The 20,446-nt window shown below is 34.3% G+C and overlaps 3 protein-coding genes across 4 annotated transcripts; 2 read left to right on the forward strand and 1 right to left on the reverse strand.

The window, feature by feature from the left end:
- Positions 1–648: 648 nt before the first annotated feature.
- On the forward strand, positions 649–3,698 carry LOC7483273 (delta(12)-acyl-lipid-desaturase). Its single transcript, XM_052456870.1, has 2 exons — positions 649–815; positions 2,362–3,698. The coding sequence occupies exons 1-2, from the start codon at positions 674–676 to the stop codon at positions 3,525–3,527; spliced, it is 1,308 nt and encodes a 435-aa protein (XP_052312830.1). The 5' UTR covers positions 649–673; the 3' UTR covers positions 3,528–3,698.
- A 2,226-nt stretch (positions 3,699–5,924) lies between these two features.
- On the forward strand, positions 5,925–7,377 carry LOC18094295 (delta(12)-acyl-lipid-desaturase). Of its 2 annotated transcripts, XM_052456872.1 has the most exons (2): positions 5,925–6,660; positions 6,808–7,377. In XM_052456872.1, exons 1-2 carry the CDS (start codon positions 6,010–6,012, stop codon positions 7,138–7,140), a joined length of 984 nt encoding a protein of 327 aa, XP_052312832.1. In that variant the 5' UTR covers positions 5,925–6,009; the 3' UTR covers positions 7,141–7,377. The 2 variants fall into 2 exon arrangements, with proteins under 2 accessions (XP_052312832.1, XP_006368553.2); XM_006368491.3 differs by having other exon boundaries at positions 5,925–7,377.
- An 11,366-nt stretch (positions 7,378–18,743) lies between these two features.
- LOC7455763 (delta(12)-fatty-acid desaturase FAD2) lies at positions 18,744–20,220 on the reverse strand. The gene has a single exon (XM_002299113.4). The coding sequence runs from the start codon at positions 20,103–20,105 to the stop codon at positions 18,915–18,917; it is 1,191 nt and encodes a 396-aa protein (XP_002299149.3). The 5' UTR covers positions 20,106–20,220; the 3' UTR covers positions 18,744–18,914.
- Positions 20,221–20,446: the final 226 nt, after the last annotated feature.

A 20,446-nucleotide genomic window follows, 5' to 3' on the forward strand; every position in this document is an offset into this window, starting at 1 on the left:
AAGGTCACCTAATATGTCTAGGCTTAAGAAAAGCTCAGGCTTGCATGTCTGAGCTAACTTTTTATTTATTTATTAAGGCTCAGAAGACCTGCCGTCCACCCTTAATGTTTTTGAAAAAAAATTACAACCAGACGACGCGTCATTGCTTCTCCACAGATTTCAACTATAATGGTGGTTGTAAAATCATGATTGATATTTTTTTGACCTGAAAACCTATTTTCAACATTTTGTTTGGGCCAAAATACTGATAAAAACACCATACACATCTTGATAAACCCTCTATTCGACCTCAAATAACCTCAAAACCCGAAATCAACTTGTAATAAAAAACTTATTGAGCTCAAATCCACCATTTTCAGAAAAAGAAAGGGCAAAAAACACCTAGGTGAAAATTCCTTAATCGAAAGGAACTCGTCGACACCAAAATCTATATTTTTCATGGTTGGACGCGGTATCAATTGAGACTTTCTCTCTTTACTGTTGGATTTGACAACAATCTCTCTCTTTTCTTGAATCAGAAAAAAAAAATTAAAATTAAAATTATATTCTTTAAAATGTGACGAACCAAATATTTATTACCTTGAAAGTTGAAAGCACGAGTACTAAAATGAATAGTGCTTTTTTAGTCACTATTGGTACCCCCACAGTTTGAGAGTGCTTTTTTTTTTTTTAAATGGTGGCTTTTGTCAAGATTCTTCTACCCAGGCAAGGCAGCCCAAGCAAGCAGAGAGACATACAGCTTCAGAGAGAGAGAGAGAGAGCAGAGAGAGAGAGAGAGAGCACTTCTTTTGCAAGAAGGTGCCTTCTATATTCAGGTACATTTGTTTCTTCAAATAATATGCATGACCCATGAATGGTTTTCTGTGGCTAAGGGCTTTATGGGAGTTGAGATGCATAGTTTCTCATCTCCACGCTCAAAATGTCAAAAAAGAAAAGGAAAATAAAATGATATTCCAAAAAGTAAAAACGGTGGAGAGAATAATTTCTGAGTAGATTCGTTTTTCAACTTTCTTATTGCCATGCAACATACCATGAAGCTAGGTTTTGATTCTGCAATCTGTTTTTGCCCATTATTCAGATTTTTTACCACATAATGTGGAGTTGTTTGTTTTCCCATTCCAACTTTTTTAAAGTGTGGTGTGCATTAGGGGCAGCAGCACTATGTCTCATATTGTGAAACCTCATAGTTGGAAATTTCATTTTTTTGGTTACAAAAGTAGGCATTTTTAACAGATACAATGGAGTTCTGTGTCTTAATCTCCAAATCTTTAGCCTTCTCTTTCCAACAACTTTTATTTTTTGTATTAATTGGATAAAACAAAAATTAAGTGGGGGCGTTTTTAGCCTCCATGTTTCTATCTGTTTCTTCAAAATAAATCTAGAAAAGGAAGTAACTAAACTAATTAACACGAACCGCTAATTATTTTCTATGACCATATAAATGCATGCTCAAGTAATTTGGGTGGGTTAATTACTTTAAGATTTTCATTTAACTTTGGACTAACAAACTTTGCTTGAATTTATGAATCTTTTTTTTTAAAAAGTGTCAATAAAGAAAATCTTGCTTTGACAGGTTCTGTTCTTCATTTTGGCTGTATTTGGCAAAGTAAATTAATTTTGAACAAGACCAACAAGTGGAAGTGATGAACAAAATATAATGTATAGGTGTCTGCCTGAAGCATGCATGGTTACAGAAACTGCAAGTCATGGTGGTGTGTTGAGAGGGTCTCCCTTACATTTGTTGCTTGTTCTGACAATTTCCCCAAACATGTGTCATCATGCGTGCACTAGTGTCCATGACATTTTAGTCAGAAACAACCGACTGCTGTGTTTTTCATTGATTGTCTTCACCTACATTTGCCTGCTGTGTTTACTAAATATACAGGTAAAATAATATTATTGAGGTTGTTGAAACATTAATGATGTTAAGATTAGGTTAATTAGATCGATAAAAACGATGAATTTTGGCATGCACTCATGGTTTTGATGTAGACTAATTTTGGATATGCCGAGTACAGAGAAATTATACTGTATAATAGTTATTAATCAGAGTATGTTCTTGGAATATTTTTACTCAATGCTAAAGTCATATATTTTAGCCTGGACCGCCATGGATCCTGTAAAGTCATATTTAATTTATGCATCAGTACGTTTTGTCAATCCCTTGCCTCTTGTTATGATCCAGCCAATTTCATGGTCCTCCTACATTAATTTATTGTTTCGTTTTCTTCTAAGCCTATACTTTCTGGAAGCAGTTATAGGCCATCAATGCATGCTCAAAGTACTGTGATATATTTACAGTGACCCTGGCTAATCTGATAATTCTACTAAATTATTTGTTCATGTTTTCATGAATTTCAGGGAAGCTGAACAGAGCAATGGCAGCCAATGGAGTGTTTGCCTCCAGTGGCAAGCATGGAGGAAAGGAAAGCCGCATCAAGAGAATGCCACATGGGAAGCCTCCGTTCACTCTTGGCAAAATCAAGAAGGCCATCCCGCCCCATTGCTTCGAACGATCCCTTCTCCGCTCATTCTCCTATGTGGTTTATGATCTGTGCATAAGCTTTCTCCTCTGCTACATTGCCATCACATACATCGACCTCCTCCCATCCCCGCTCTCCTGTGTTGCGTGGCCCATGTACTGGATTCTCCAAGGCAGCATTCTCACTGGTGTTTGGGTTATTTCTCATGAATGTGGTCACCATGCCTTCAGTGACTACCGGTGGCTTGATGACACAGTTGGCTTAATCCTCCATTCTGCACTTTTAGTCCCTTACTTTTCCTGGAAATACAGCCACCGCCGCCATCACTCAAACACAGGGTCCCTTGAGCGCGACGAAGTGTTCGTTCCAAAGCCTAAGTCTCGAATCGCATGGTATTCCAAGTACCTAAACAACCCACCAGGCCGAGCTTTAAGTCTTGTTGTCACACTTCTGCTAGGCTGGCCCTTATACCTAGCCTTCAACGTTTCAGGCCGACCCTATGATCGCTTTGCCTGTCACTATGATCCCTATGGCCCCATATATTCTGATCGTGAAAGGCTTCAGATTTACATTTCTGATCTTGGCATTTTTGCTGCAACTTTTGTGCTCTACAGCATCGCTGTATCTCGAGGGCTGGCATTTCTGATATGCATTTATGGGGTACCGTTACTTATTGCTAATGGTTTCCTTGTCACCATCACATACTTGCAGCACACTCACCCTGCATTGCCACATTATGATTCCTCTGAATGGGAGTGGCTTAGAGGAGCTTTGGCAACCATGGATAGAGACTATGGGATCCTGAACAAGGTCTTCCATAACATTACAGACACGCATGTAGCTCACCATCTCTTCTCTAACATGCCACATTATCATGCAATGGAGGCTACGAAAGCAATCAAGCCAATACTGGGTGAGTTCTATCAGTTTGATGATACTCCAATTTACAAGGCCTTATGGAGGGAGACAAAAGAATGCCTGTATGTTGATCCAGATGACGGAGCTCCTGAAAAAGGCGTGTTCTGGTACCGGAACAAGTTTTGATCCTGCTGCCTGCAAAATCATGCTAGATAGATGCAAGGGTAGGGTTCAATCTGTGTAGCGTGTTGCTAATAAATGGGGGAGAAGGTGTTGTTGAGCTAAAAATGTCATGAACTTGTAATGAAACTCATCAACTTATGAATTCTTATGAAAAAAAAAATCAACTTATGAATACTTCTCTTCTTAGCTACTATCAGCTTTTGTTTTTAGGCTAGACAAGCGATGATGACCAAATTTTTTTGTGGTGTTTCCTCTGTCAACTTTGTCTATAAAACCTTGCAAGAAATTAAATAAACACAGACGAGCACAGAAAACTAAGAGAGATAACAAACAATATTCATGTAAAGGATAAGATAAACCCCTCGACGAAGGGATAAATCTCCCTCAAAATTATTCATTAATTTCCTTCATCATACCCTTCAACATCAGTACTAATCCTCGATGAACCAGCACTTGTTATAATGACTCATCTGAGCCATCTTTTGAACCTGGAGATAAGCCTCCAAATCCTGAGGCAAAACTTGACTCAAAAAAAGGGGCGTTGCGCATTAATGCTCCAATTTTCCTATTTCCATTTATGCTTATGGTTATGACTCATTTTTAAACCCTTTTATTTTGATGAATTCCTAAAATTCTCAAAACTCGATAATATTTTGGCATTCATATGATTTTTCTGAAACTATAAGGTGGCAGAGTCAAAGGAAACTGGAGGGCCGGCACAATCGCCCCTGAAAAAATTTAATTTTCTTAAGAGTATATAAAGTATATAGTAATGACTGCATCTCTATCTTCATAAAATTTGTCTCCGATCGAAATATGTGTTGAAAAAAGTATCTTGATATTTACAATCTTGCAAATAAGTTTTATCCCAAGAATTTTATATCAAGAGTAATTTCATTTGAGATCGATCTTGATAAAATTATTTTGGATTTGTTATTGTATTAATTTGAGAATATTATGAATTGAGAAAAGTATCAATGCTTATAATAATTAGGAAACTATCTGTATTCTTATTGAAAAAATAAATTGCTAAAAATTTAATTCTGATTCCTTAAGCTAAATTTTAGTTTTGACAATTTCCCAAATGTGTCATCAAGCATGCATTAGTGTACATAACATTTCACTGAAAAACAAATCAAACTTACCAGACCAGTAAAATCTAACCCTGAATTTTTTTTAAAAAAAATAATTAAAATAATATCATTTTAATAAAAAAATTCTTTTAAAAAAGTTAATAGATTGAAGGTCTGGTTTTGACCAGATCAGGCTTGGATCAAGAGGTTAATTTGAGTTTTTTACTAAGTTAGTCGGGGTTTTTTTATTTCATTTTTTTTTAACTTGAATTGATTTGTTTAGTGGTTTGATCCCAGGTGAAACCACTTGGCATGTCTAGATTTTACAATGATTATTCACTTTGTTTTTCATTAATTACCTTTTAACTTCACCTACATTTCTTAATTAACCGTTGCAATTTATGGAGGTAGAAGATTATTATTTAGGTGGTTGAAATATTAATGATCATGTCTATATATCTTTTTCTGATGTTTAGATTAGGTTAATCAGATCGATACTTTGGCATGCACTATTGGTTTTGATGTCCGACTAATTTTAGGTATGCTGTGTACAACGCATTCATATCGCTAATAATTACAGTGTATTTTTGGAAAAATTTTACTGAAGTTTCAACAAATTTTGTTAAATTCATACACGCAATCGGACAATGAAATGTATAGAACTACAAAATGGAATTATAAAAATCATAGATGTCTCACGTATGGGGTGATCCAGAAAAAAAACTAATTTTTACTGGGTGTTGGTGAGTAAACTCGGATATATATTTTTTATTAAAAATAATTTTTTAAAAATTTTAGTGTTAAATTTATTAGGTTTGGTCAAATTAAGAGAATTATAAGTTAATCCAGTTTATTTTAAATTTTAAATTGCAGATTCCCGAATCAATTATTTTGACTATGATAGTTTAATAACTATTACAAATACTATTCACTTGATGTATATTTTTATATTTTTATTGTTTATTTTTAAAAAAAATTAATCATGAATGTTTTACTTTGAACTGATTTTATCATAAAAATATTTTTTATTTTTTATTAGAGAATACTTGAGAGTTTGGTAGCGGTTGTTTTTTAAAATATATTTTACTTGAAATTGTATTAAAATAATATTTTTTTATTTTTAAAAAATTATTTTCAACATTAACACATCAAAATAAATTTAAAATAAAAAAATAAATTTTTTTTTTAAAATAAATTTTTAAACACAAAAATTAACTGTCATAGTTAATTTCTTCCCAGATACTTCAGCCATTTTCATGGTCCTACAACCTTTATTTTTTCCTTTTCTTCTAAGCCTATGCTTTCTCGAAGCAGGTACGTAATTGCCATGAATACACATACATGCTGTGAAATCAGATTATAAGAATATGATATCTGCTAAATCATGATATTCAAGGAAGCTGAGGACGACAATGGGAGTCAATGGAGTGCATGAAGGAAAGGAAATCAGCTTCAAGAGAATGCCAAACACGGAGCCTCCATTTACACTTGGAAAAATCAAGAAGGCCATCCCTCCCCATTGCTTCCAACGATCCCTTCTCCGCTCATTCTCCTATGTTGTTTATGACCTCTCCTTCAGCTTTCTCTTCTGCTACATTGCCATCACATATTTCCACCTCCTACCATCCCCTCTTGCCTACATCACATGGCCCATCTACTGGGTTCTCCAAGCCTGCATTCTCACTGGTGTTTGGGTCATTGCTCATGAATGTGGCCACCACGCCTTCAGTGACTACCAGTGGGTTGATAACACGGTTGGCCTAATCCTCCACTCTGCACTTTTCATCCCATACTTTTCCTGGAAATACAGCCACCGCCGCCACCATTCAAACACAGGGTCCCTCGAGCGCGACGAAGTGTTTGTCCCGAAGACCAAGTCCCGTGTCGCATGGTATTCCAAGCACCTAAACAACCCACCAGGCCGAGCTTTAAGTCTGGCTGTATCACTTCTGATTGGCTGGCCCTTATATCTAACCTTCAACGTTTCCGGCCGACCCTATGATCGCTTTGCCTGTCACTATGATCCCTATAGTCCCATATATTCTGATCGTGAAAAACTCCAGGTTTACATTTCTGATCTAGGCATTCTTGCTGCAACTTTTGTGCTCTACAGCATTGCCACGTCACAAGGGCTGGCATTTCTGATATGCATTTATGGGGTACCGTTACTTATTGCTAATGGTTTCCTTGTCACCATCACATACTTGCAGCACACTCACCCTGCATTGCCACATTATGATTCCTCTGAATGGGGGTGGCTTAGAGGAGCTTTGGCAACCATGGATAGAGACTATGGGATCCTGAACAAGGTCTTCCATAACATTACAGACACGCATGTAGCTCACCATCTCTTCTCTAACATTCCACATTATCATGCAATGGAGGCTACGAAAGCAATCAAGCCAATACTGGGTGAGTTCTACCAGTTTGATGATACTCCGATTTACAAGGCCTTATGGAGGGAGGCAAAAGAATGCCTTTATGTTGAGCCAGACGACGGAGCTCCTGAAAAAGGCGTGTTCTGGTACCGGAACGAGTTTTGATGCTGCTGCCTCTAAAATCTAGCTAGCTAGATCACCCCCGAGCAAGGGATCAGTCAAAGTAGTATAATTGTGCTGCTAATAAATGGGGCAGGAGGTGTTGTTGAGCCAATAATGGGATAGACGTGTGATGAAATTCAGCTTCTGAGTACTTCTAAGTGTTTGTTTGTCAATGCGGGCGTGGTTCATCCGCATTTCTAAATTAAAAACATCAAAAAATGATATTTGGAGTTTGGAAAATATGTTCTACTTTTCAATTAGCAAACAATAGTAGCAAACAAATTTAAGAAAGAAATGTTGATCCCGCTCATATCTTTCAACTAATAACAAATAAGATCATGATTTGATTTTCAAGCATGTCAAAGAACCATCTCAACCCAATAGCTTAAGCTGTTAGGTAAGGTCCCAGGATATGATTTATATTATTCTCTAACACACCCCCTCAAGTGAAAGCTCTTTGGGCTTGAAACTTGCACAGACTCACATTACCTTTGTGCTTAATTTTTATCAAATAAATAGGGATGATGAGATTCGAACTCGAGACCACTTGGTCATCAAGGCTCTGATACCATGTTAAAGAACCATCTCAACCCAATAGCTTAAGCTGTTAGGTAAGGTCCCAGGATATGATTTATATTATTCTCTAACATTCTACTAGTTAGAATACAATTAGATTTTCGTCAAGCCTATTCTTTATTTAATAGCTAATTACCAACCAATTATATTATTTACAATCCATAAATAAAAAAAAAAGATATGGCCATTGGTGGCCTTATATTGAGATTGAGTTTATCTCTCCATTTTTTTAATAAGCTATCCATCAACATTAAATTAAAATTCATAAGAAAATGAATGTTTTTTTTATATAAAAAAATAGATATATTTCTATTCTTTATTATAATGCTTTTTTTAGTTTTTTTTCCTATTCATAAGAAAAGAATGTCTTTTCATATAAAAAATAGATATTTTTCTATTCTTTATTATAATGTTTTCTTGAGTTTTTTTCCTACTTAAAACAAATATTTTTTTCAAGTTTAATTTTTCTATTTAATATTATTAGAATTTTCTAATTTTTTTTATATAAAGTGTTGTAACATGGCCTTCTTGGCAAGTGAAGACAAAGAAAAATAAAAATTAAATATTTTGATTGTCTCCTATAGTTATGGTGTTTTTGGTCTTTAAGACTTTTGACATGTAATAAACCCCTTAATCTTTCGCTCTTGTATGCATCAATTGGTATTAAAGCCCAACTATTGATGGTTATTTTGCTTTGCTCTGTGCTGCAGAACAAACATGATTGAAAGAGGTTATAGAACATAGAGGTGAGCAAAAAAACTGAAAAATCGATTAAACCGAGAAAACAAAAAAAAAATAACCGAAAAAACCGAAAAAAAAAACCGATTAAAATTTTGAAAAAACCGGCCAGTCCGGTCCAGTTTCGGTTTTATAAGCAAAAAACCGAAAAAACCGAACCGAACCCAAACCGAAAAAAACCAGAAAAAAACCGAGCCAAACTGGAAAAAAACGAGAAAACCAAGCCAAACCGGCTTGAACCAGTTTTTGTCCTAAAAAACCGAACCGAATTGAAACCGGTCGGTTTGAACCGATTTCAGTTCGGTTTTTTTTTTTTAAATTCAGTTTGGTTAGTTTTTTTTTATAAAAACCGAATCGAACCGAAAATGATCACCCCTAATAGAACATGACATGCTTGTGTGGGAGGTGATGATGGGGTTCCTTTTAGAAGAAAAAAAAGAGTCCAAGAACTAGTGTGTTGTTTTCATCTATGTCAGTTAATGTTATTTAAAATCATAGTGGTGGGACCCATTATGGAGTGACTCGCATAAAGATATTGTGTTAGGAACCTATGATGAGATGACCCAAATAAAAATATGTTCTTGATGAATGGTAATTTTTAATTGAATACCAAACTCGATGACGAGTTCCTTCCGGGCCTGAGAGACTAATACAAGAACTTTTTTAAGAAAATAGATACTTTTTTATTTTTTATTATGATGTTTTTCTAGTTTTTTTTTTAATATTTGAAGGGAACATTTTCTCAAGTGTTTTTTCCTATTTAGTATTATTAGGATTTTCTAGTTTTTTTTTTCTATATAAAGGGTTGTAATAGCTTTTTGGCAAGTAGAGACATAAATGAAAAAAAATTAAATATTTTTGTCGTCTCCCTATATTTATATGGTATTTGGTTTTTTAGGGTTTTGACATGTGATAAACCCCTTTATCTTTCGCTCCTGTCTGCATCAATTGATATCAGATCCCAATAATTCTTAGTGGTTATTTTGCTTTGTTGTGTACTGCAAAACAATCATGGTTGTAAAAGGTTATGAGACATAATGTGCTTATGTAAGAGGGTATTAGTAACTTTCCATTTCAGAAAAAAAAACATTCAGGAACTAGCATGTTGTTTCTATTTGCGTTTGTTACTGTCATTTTAAATCATATTGGTAGGATCCATGATATGACATCTTGTATAAAGATAATATGTTAGGAACTCATGATGAGGTGACCAAAATATTCTTGATGGAAGACAATTCTTAATTGAATACTAAACTTGATAACAAGTTCTTTCCGGCTCTGAAAGATTAATGCATGAGTTTTTTAAGAAAATAGAGTTTTTTTATTCTTTATAATGATTTTTTCTAGTTTTTTTTTTATTTGAAGGGAATATTTTTTCTAATTTATTTTTTTATTTAGTATTATTAGAGTTTTCTAGTTTTTTCTATATAAAAAGTTGTAATAATCTTTTGACAAGTGCAGACATAAAAAAATAAAAATTAAATATTTTGATTTTTTTTTAATTATGATATTTTTTAAATTTGAAAATTTTAACATGTAATAAACCTTTTTATCCTTCACTTTTGCTCTCGTTTGCATCAATTTTCTTGACTATATAGATACCAATTATATAGACGAGAAGACAAGAAGTATAGCATGCTTATGAAGAAAAAAAAATAGAAGCAAAAGCCGAAAATATATGAAGGATGACAAATGTTTTGGTGATATTTCCTCTGTCAAGTTGATTTGTCCTTGGAAAACCTTGCTTTAAATAGAACCAAGAAATTAAATAACACAGACAACCACACAAAAATAACACATAGAGATAAGAAAAACTCATGTACGGGATAAGATAAAATTTATCTAGTTTTTAAAGGTCATTTGCTAGAAAATCCCTTCAATTAAAGGTATAAATCTCCCTAAAAATATCGTTCTTCGCTGATGAATACACAACAGCCTCATTATTCTTATTAGAACATTCATCAAAACTTATCTGAGCCATCTTGAGAGCCTGGTGACGAGTCTCCGAATCCTGAAGCAGTACCTGACTCGAAAAACTGGCCGCGCCGCGATGCTTCAATCTTCCTCTTCTTAGCGTGATAACTCATATGCCCACCCAAAGCGTTTCCATTTATAAAAGATGCTTTGCAGATAAAGCATTTATGCTTATGAGCACGACTTGTTTGGGCTATTGATAGAGACCTTGGAGTTCTCCTGAGAGGACTTTTAAAATGGCTTGACAAGGTTGTGCTACCTAATAATTCTTGTTTTGGTTGCAAATGATGGGCATCAGGGAGTTGGATTTCTTGAGCTTTTGACGACAGGGAGGTATTCATCAAGCCTAGAGACAGTGAAAGATATTTAGGCATATTTAGATTGGTTTGGTTAAGGCTGTCCAAATTTGCCACAAGGATTGGTTGGTCAATCCTATTATTAAGGATGCTAGGGTTTTGTTGGTAATTGCTCATGATCATGTTAGAGCCAACATTCAATCCAACCAAATGATTCCCGAGGCTTTGAGCATTTCTATCAGTTGTGAATGTTACAACACTATCGCTATAGCATGGCGATGCATATTTCAGGATTCCTGCAAATTGTGTTTCTTGATATTTGACATGAATTGTTTGACTAAGATAGTAGAAAGGTGGGTTCAAAGAAGTAACTCTAGGGGTTGGAATGAGACGAGGAAGAGATTGTTGGTTTCTCAAGGCGATGAATTGATGGCTAGTAATTGGAAGAGAGTGAGGGCTCACCATAGAAGGATGAGCACTGATCAAACCAGAAGAATGGGGTTGCAGCTCTTCTGTGGCAGTAGGCTTTGTAGCCACTACTACTCTAGGAAAAGGAGCACACTCAATTTCTGTGTTGGATACAACATCTATTTCGGCCAATGGTGGATTTGTATGGACGAGAACATTTTGAAATGATAAATTTGGCGCAGAAAAACTGGCGTTGGACATGTTTGAAAGATTTGGGAGCTCAAATTCTTTGCCCATTGGGATAGCTACATCGAACCAGTCTTCAATGTATTGTTGTGGATCATGCTCGACTTGCTTGGCCATAGAACTAGATGATTTAATTTCCTGATGGGATTTTCGTGAGAGAGGATAGGCTAATATGTGATCATAGATTCACCTAATCAATACACACAGTTAAATACACACTCTCACGCCATTACTTGGCCACGAATTCATTAAAAGATGCAAGAACAATATCAATGGAAAGTAAGGTGTTGAACTAATTAATATTTTGCTGTGGTTGAAAAAAAGAAAGAAAGAATCTGATATATCTTCCTGGCATGAGAAAAAATTTCCATGCATGGAAATGGGATTGGTTGTACTTGGTCGTATATATGGTATGGAATTCAATTTCTTTCTTTCTTTAACTCCTTTTTTTTTGGTGTATTTCTTTTTGTGCATTTTATTTTCACTAATTTGTAATAAAAGGAAAAAAAATAAAACAATATAATTAAAATTAACTATACAGTTAATCCACTTTTTTCTAGTGTGTGTGTGAGCGTATTTAAAATTAAAGTCCTTTATATATATGCACCAGGTCATACAAAATAATATTTAGTACGAAATGTATTTTTATACCTAAAAGAAAAATCTATTACTATAATTTAATAAAATAATATTTGGTATTTTCTAAAATTAAATTGAAAAATGTTAATGCATAATCATATTTGGAAGGGTAGGACTTGTTGAGCCAGATTTATAACCTTTATTTAGACTTTTTACCGGGTGGTTTAATGTGTACCCTATATTGGGTTATTAGGCCTTGAGATTTTTGGTTAGGCCCGTTTTGAAAAAAAATAAAAATGAAAGCATATTTTATATTTGATAGGAAAAAAAAAACTTTTAAACACATGAAAAATTTGTTTACTAATTACTTTAACATTTGAAATTCATGTTTTTGGAAGTAGAAAATTACTCTCTAAGTTCTTCATTTAAAAAAACTACAGAAAAAACTTATTTAGTTTTTTTTAGAAAAACAAAAGTCATATTTCATTGTTCATTAGAACAATAAAATATGTCTTGGATCACAATATTTTGATGATATCTTTTAGGGTTTTTTTATTTATATAATAATGCTTTATCTATTAGTTAGCCACCATTTTTTATTTATATATGTAGGGCAATGTATAATAATTAATGTAGAGTTTACAATACATGAATAATAAATCTTTTCTAAATATGTACAAGCCTATACTATTTTATATATTATAATAGGCCTCCTCAAACCGAGGGTGGAGATTCTATTCGAAGTTTGAACCGAAGAGCAGTAAAAAGGAGAAACAGGAAGAGGTTTTGTAAGAACATTTACAAGTTGATTCTTGAAAGGAATAAAACGTATCTGAATGGCTTTTGTAGCAACTTTGTCATGGACAAAATAATAATCAACTTCAATATGCTTAGTACAAGCATAAAAGATAGGTTTTGCATACAAATAAGTAGCACCCAGATTATTATATCAAATCATAGGCATTGAAGAAGGAGTAATATGTAGACCTCACAATAAATATTGAAGCCATATGACTTCAGAAATGCTATTAGCTAAGACTTTATACTCAGCTTCGGTAGAAAACCAAGCAACGATGTGTTATTTCCCGAACTTCCAAGAAATCAATGTATATCAAAAGAAAACAAGTTAGCCACCCATAGATTTACGATCATCAACACTACCAGCGTAATCAACATTTGTAAAACCATGCAAGAAAGAAGAGCTAAGGGTGATATGAAGACCAAAGGAAGCCATACCCTTAAGATAACATAAAATGAGTTTAACGACAGTCCAATGTGAATCTGTAGGAGAATGCTTATACTGACAAACTTTATTAACAACAAAAAAAATATCTGATCTCATAAAAATGAGATAAGAGAACAAGCAATCAAGAACATGTTTATCTTATCGTAGCATGAGACCCATAGTAGCAGGATGAGCCTCAATGCCTAAAAAATAATAAATTACTTCTAAATGCCGAAGTTTAAACTCTGAGTTCAGCAACTGAATCAATCTGTGAAGTAAGGCTAAGTTGCTTCCAGTTAACAAGATATCATTAACGTAAATTAGAAGGCAAAAATATCATCACCTATAGATAAAATGAATAATGAGGTATCAACCTTCGAAGCATGGAAGCCAAGAGAGATGAGATAATTACTAAGTCAAGTGTACCTTGCTCGAAGAGCTTGTTTCAAACCATATAAGGATTTATGCAACTAACACGCATGAGAAAAGAGAGTATAATCAACAAAACCTGGAGGTTGCTGCATGTAGACCTCTTCGTTAAGTGTCCCATTGAGGAAGACATTATGAATATCAAGTTGATTAATTTTCCAACCACGTGACACCGCAATTATGAAAATTAACCAAACAATGGCTTGATTAACAACAAGACTGAAAGTCTCAAAGTAATCAATACTTTTTGTTGACTAAAGCCTCCAGTAACTCTGCAATAGAGGCATCACTGGCAGACAGTGAAGAAGCAGTAACAAGACAATTGGGAGAACCAATAACAACAGACTTGCTACGCTGTAAAGTAGAAGGGTCTGAACTTGTGCCTACAGTATGATTGTTAAAGAAACATGTATGTGGTGATGGTAGAGCAGGACTGGTGGTCTGTTGTGGGTGAGCAAAAATAAGAGTAGGAGATTGAGAGGGGTCTTGATGATCTTTAGGCTGAGAGGTTGTAAGCGTATGAGAATGGAAAAGAGAGGAGATGAGGAAATTGGGCAGATGAATAGGATCAGATAGAGAGTAACAAAGTGATTATGCAATTTATTCAGATTTGTTAAAAGGAAAGACTTGTTCATGAAAAAAAACATGACGAGAGATATAAATGTGTTGAGTTGTGATGTCAAGACAACGATAACTAAGGTGAGAAGAGCTATACCCTAAAAACACATATGAAGGATAACAAAAATCTAATTTATGATTATGATAGGGATGTAAAAACAAAAAACAAAGACACTCAAACGTGCGCAAAAAATCATAATCAGAAGATCATTAAAAGAGACAATCAAAAGGAGATCTACGGTCTAGGACAAGAGTAGGCATTCGATTGATAAGATAAACCAAGGTTTAAAAAGCCTAATTCTAAAATCTTAATAGTGTTTTACATTGTCCTAGAAGAGTAAGACCAATTTCCACAATATACCTATGATGAAGTTCAACTGTTCTATTTTGTTTGTAAGTATGAGGACAAATTAAACGATGATGAATACCAATAGTCTGAAAAAAATGGATAACTTGCAGTATTCACCGCCCTAATCAGTTTGAACAGATTTAATTTAATTTTTAGTGAAAATCGATGCTCAATAAAAGTTTGAAATTGATGAAAAACAGAGAAGACATCAAACTTCACAATAAGAGGATAATAGCATATATATATATATATATGCACGCATCAACAAAAATAACAAAATAACAAAAACCATTATAAGAAAAAAAGGAGCAAGACCCTAAACATCACTAAAAATTAATTGAAGTGGAGCCGAAGTTTTGTGACACGTAAATCCTAATGACAAACGTGATGATTTTCCTAACAGACAAGATTGACACTAAAAAATAAAACATTTAGAGATATAATAAATTTTATTTTTCGAAACTAATAGATTAAAAATACAGGAAGTAGGATGACCTAGTCGACAATGTCATAGATCAACAGAAGCAGATACATAAGGAGACTAATAAGCTTGCGGAATGAATGTGGTAGAAGTCTTGGATAAAACATAGAGACCATCTTTACTCTGACCGGAAAAGAGTAGTGCCTTGATGTTAAAATCCTTAATATAAAACACAAATAGGTGAAATTCAAAATAAACATTGTTATCTAGACAAGATTTCTGAACAGAAAGCAAAATTTTTTGAATATACGGTACATGAAGAACAATAGATAAAATGAATGTACGTTGTGGTGTATGTAGCTTAGTATGACCAATTTTAGATATGAAAAGGCCCTTACCATCACCAACATGCAAGTGATTATCACCTAGATATGGTTCTAACACCGTTAGATTTCAAGATCAAGTGTAACGTGTTGATTTGCACTAGTGTCAGGAAACCAATCCACATAGTTTGTGGAGAAAATATTGCCCAGCGCAAGATTGACACTAGGTTGTCTTCCGTGGTTTTGAAGTTGAGCACATTGGGGGGTTGAGTGACCGAAGGTATGGCATATCTGACACTAGACATTAGACCACTGTGAAGAGTTATGAGACCTCTTGTTTTGCTGCCACTTTCCCTGCCTTTAGTCGTTGTTTGAAGACCCATTAAAACTCCAAAAATCAGAACGATAAGCAGACTCGTGTCTTTTACCACTATAAAAATTGTTACGCTAGCCTGTAGAAAAACATCATCTGTCATGATAGTTATTAGAGTTGTTGTGAAAAGAACCAGAAGATAGAGGTTGAGCAACAAGAGATGAGGGTGGCAAGTTTGGCGTGGGCAGTAAAGGGGTAGTGATAACAGCAACACTCATGGATTGAATGGAGGTCTTGTGAAGGATCTCATGAGTTAGGAGATGACTATGAAGATCTGCATATGAAAGAGGTTCTGCCTTGGTCACGAGACTTGTTACCAAGTCTTTAAACTCACCCTAAAAAAAAACTTACAAATTAAAGTTCTCTAATGAAACTGGCCGGCCCACAACAACTAATTCATCAAATAATGCATTTTCCTTTTGCATAAATATAGTGTTCGTATCATCACCTTGTTGAAGATCTTGAAAAGAACTATGCAGTTGCATAATATAAGAATTAGATGGAGAAGCGAGAGCTTGCTTAAAAGTATGCCAAACATAGTGTGAGATTTGACAATTGACAACAACATGTAGGACACCCATTGAAAGAGAAAAAAGTAGTGCACTTAGAATAAGTTGGTCCTGCTGTTTTCAATGAACAAAAGAATTATTAACCCAAAGAGAAACATCATCAGTAGCAACCACATGAGGGGAGGGACATGTCAATAAGCCATCAACAAAGTGAAAAATTCCTTGTCCAAGAAAATATGGCTTCATCTACATATGCTAATAAAAGTAATTTGTGTTTGTAAGTTTCAAGGAAATAACTTGATGAGTATTGAAGAAGAGAACAATTGAAGTATCCACAGTGAACAAATACATGACAACATCAACAAGGGAAGAGTGCAAACTCACACCAGCACTAATAGGAATCACTGACAGAATAGAGGAAGAGGACAGGGTCTGCAAATACATAACAGGATTCATGGCAGTAGCAAGAGAAGCCTCCAAAACAAAGGGGGTAGAAGAGGTCTGCATCGATGGCTGAGAAGAAGGGTTTATTGGAGAAAAGGAAAGAGAGTTTAAAGTGTCGGTGACTCTGATACCAAATTGAGAATAATAGAAGGCTTAACCTATTAGTTAGTCATCCTTTTCTATTTATATATGTAGGATAATATACAATAGTTAATGTAGAGATTACAACACATGAATAATAAACCATTTCTAAATATGTACAAGCCTATACTATTTAATATACTATAATACTATTTATTGATAAATCAAAATGATTAAGTTATTTGTCCTCTATTAGGAATAATTATAGGCTATATTTGAATTTAAAAAAACACATTTTAAAAAATAAAAATTAAAAAAATGGAATGGTTATGAACAACATTCTTCTTGGCTGTTTGTTTTTTAAGATATAAAATAAAAAAATGAAATCTAAATCTTGATATTATTTGTTACTAATAAAATTTAATTAGGGGGCAATATTCTTGCCACCGTTAAGATTTTAGTATTTTGTCATATTTTTTTCCCCATCAAATTATACTCTCTAAGTTTCTAGGATTAACTACTTTATTCTAATTAAGAGTTAATATTTTGTATATTGTTGTCAAAATCGCGAGTTGACTCGTAAAATCGTATGATTTTACGAGTCAACATGTATATAATGTTTAAAATCGGGTTAAAAACTCGAAATCGGTCAAATTCGTTCAAAATCGGTCAAACTCGGTAAAATCGGATCGATTTTACGAGTTTGACAAAATTTAAAAAATTTATTGTCTCCCTATCTAAGTCCCCCGACACTCCACTCCACTCCATAGTCCCCACTCCCTAGTCTCCCCTTTCCCCGTTGCCCAAATCTTAAATTTTCAACCTTAGCAAACTAACACTACCATCGGAGGATCTTGGGTATGGGGAAGCCTTTATACTGTATTTTAGGTTGGGAAGGCATGATCGGAGGATCGAAACCATGGGAAGACAGAGGTAGATGGTGAGGAATCAAAGGAGTAAAATAAGAGATATGAATATTTATAGAGAGAGAGAGAGAGGAATATTGTGTTTTAAACTAACCATTGTTAACTACAAAGAGAGACGACAGAGACTCAGAAAGAACTCGAAATACATGTCTTGCTTGGTGGGATATTTGAACATTATTTTTAGGACTTGTCACTAACATAAAAAAAAAGGTGGAAAACAAGGTGGCATGAGACAAAATTGATGTTATTTTGGTAGGTTTTTGTTCTCGTTGTCACGGGTTCACTGTATTGGTCTCTGTTTTTTTTTTTTTGAAGTTGGTGATATACCTTAGAAGGTTATATCATCTCACTAGTTGCTTGCAGTGTGTTTCAAGACCTGCCTTCTAAAAAATATTCTTAAACTTTATCAATAAAACATAGTTGTTCAATCTTATTATTTTTCTTTTTGTCTGTGATTGAAAGTTTAATTTTACATTTCATTATGTGATGACTTGAAAGTTTAATTTAAAATTGAATTTCTAATTTAACCATATAAAATATTAACACAATAAAATCAAGTTGATTCAATCAGAGTTTTAGTAGCTTATTTAACTCCACTCAACTAGATTCAATTAGGAATTTAACCTTATATATGTATGCTCTCTTTTTTTGTATTTTATCCAACTCTCTACACTATACATCCTTGTTAATGCATATATTGATTCTTGAATAGATTGTTTGTTTTAGGTTTATTAATTTTTAGTTAATAAAATTCTATGGACATAATTGTATTATATTGTATTTTAAGTTATTTAAATCATGTATGAATTTTTATATGAATTATGTATTTTATGGTGTTTGGACATTTGTATTGTTTATTTCACTTTTATTTTAATTGTTTTATATCATTATTTACTATTTGACTGAAATTATCAATATATAATTAGTTAAAATATTTTTCTTCTAATTTAATGATTTTATTCAAGTTTATAATCCAAATTTATATTATATATTCCGTGACATGTCAACCTTGATTTTGTAATCTAAATTGCTTCTGTCTAGTCTAAACTCTAAAGACAAAGCTTTATCCACTCAAGTAAGAAGACAAGAACTGCTGAAAAGTTGAAATTTTTTTCTTCATTAATTTATAGCTCAAACAACACCTTAAGAAGGCTACCCGTTTTCCCTTCATCATGGATAAACATTAAACACAACACGGCATATTCCTCCTTTTTCAGGCTTACCTAGCTAGCCTAGCTATCTTGATATTAATGGCAGAAACATTAAAACTTGTTCCTGAACCAGAAAACACCCTTTTCATCTGGCTCAACATACAAACACTCTCCTGCCTCCCTCCATAAAGCCTTGTAAAATGGAGTAGAATCAAACTGGTAGTACTCACCCAGTATTTGCTTGATTGCTATAGTAGCCTCCATTGCATGATAATGAGGTATTGTAGCTACAAGATGGTGAGCTACATGTGTGTCTGCAATGTTATGGAAGACCTTGTTCAGAATCCCATAGTCTCTGTCCACAGTTACCAAAGCTCCTCTAAGCCATTCCCATTCAGTGGAATCATAATGTGGCAATGAAGGATGAGTGTGCTGCAAGTATGTGATAGTGACAAGGAATCCATTAACAAAAATTAATGGTACCCCATAAATGCTCATCACAAATGCTAGTCCTTGTGTTATAGCAATGCGGTAGAGCACAAATGTTGTAGCAAAGATGCCTAGATCAGAGATGTAAATATCAAGCCTTTCACGATCAGAATATATGGGGCTGTAGGGATCGTAGTGACAAGCAAAGCGATCATAAGGTCGCCCGGAGGCGTTGAAGGCTAGGTATAAGGGCCAGCCAAGCAGAAGTTTGACAGCAAGACCTAAAGCTCGGCCTGGTGGATTGTTTAGGTACATGGAATACCATGGGATTTGGGACTTGGGCTTCGGGACGAACACTTCGTCGCGGTCGAGGCACCCTATATTTGAGTGATGGCGGCGGTGGCTGTATTTCCATGAAAAGTATGGGACAAAAAGTGCAGAGTGGAGGATTAAGCCAACTGTGTCATCGACCCACCGGTAGTCACTGAAGGCATGGTGACCACATTCATGAGCAATGACCCACAGACCAGTGAGAATGCAGCCTTGGAGAATCCAGTAGCTTGGCCATGCAATATAGGCAAGATGAGATGGTAGGAGGTGGAAGTAAGTGATGGCAATATAGCCCAAAAGAGAGCTTATCAACAGGTCATAAACCACATAGGAGAATGAACGGAGAAGGGATCTTTCAAAGCAATGGGGTGGGATGGCCTTCTTGATTTGGCCAAGTGTGAATGGAGGCTTCGTGCCTGGCACTTTCTTGATATGGCTTAAGCTTTCTTTTTCTTCACCCTTGATATTAGGGTTAAACACTCCATTGGCTCCCATAGTTCTGTTAAACTTAAGCTTCCTTGCAAATCCTGAAAACATGATCATTTGAGATATAAATTTTTTGGTCTAGCTTTAGTATTCTGATCTGAATCTAATTCTATATAACTACGTAGATGCAAGCTCAAAATTAAGTTGCTGACGTTGTACGTACGTAACTACAGAAGTAAGCTTCTGTCATAAAGAATACATATATAGTACTGGAATGTATACTAGCAGATGAATGAGAAAATTAATAAATGGATTTTTGATAAACAGAATAAGAATAAGAATAAAAGAAAAAAGAATAAGAATAAGAACCCATGAGATTATTATAACTTCAACTTTTATAGAAGCTCAGCTTAGCAATCAATAATTTTATTTTATTTTATTTATTCATTTATTTATTT

Source organism: Populus trichocarpa, chromosome 1, assembly GCF_000002775.5.
Source record: "Populus trichocarpa isolate Nisqually-1 chromosome 1, P.trichocarpa_v4.1, whole genome shotgun sequence".
Classification (NCBI taxonomy): domain Eukaryota; kingdom Viridiplantae; phylum Streptophyta; class Magnoliopsida; order Malpighiales; family Salicaceae; genus Populus; species Populus trichocarpa.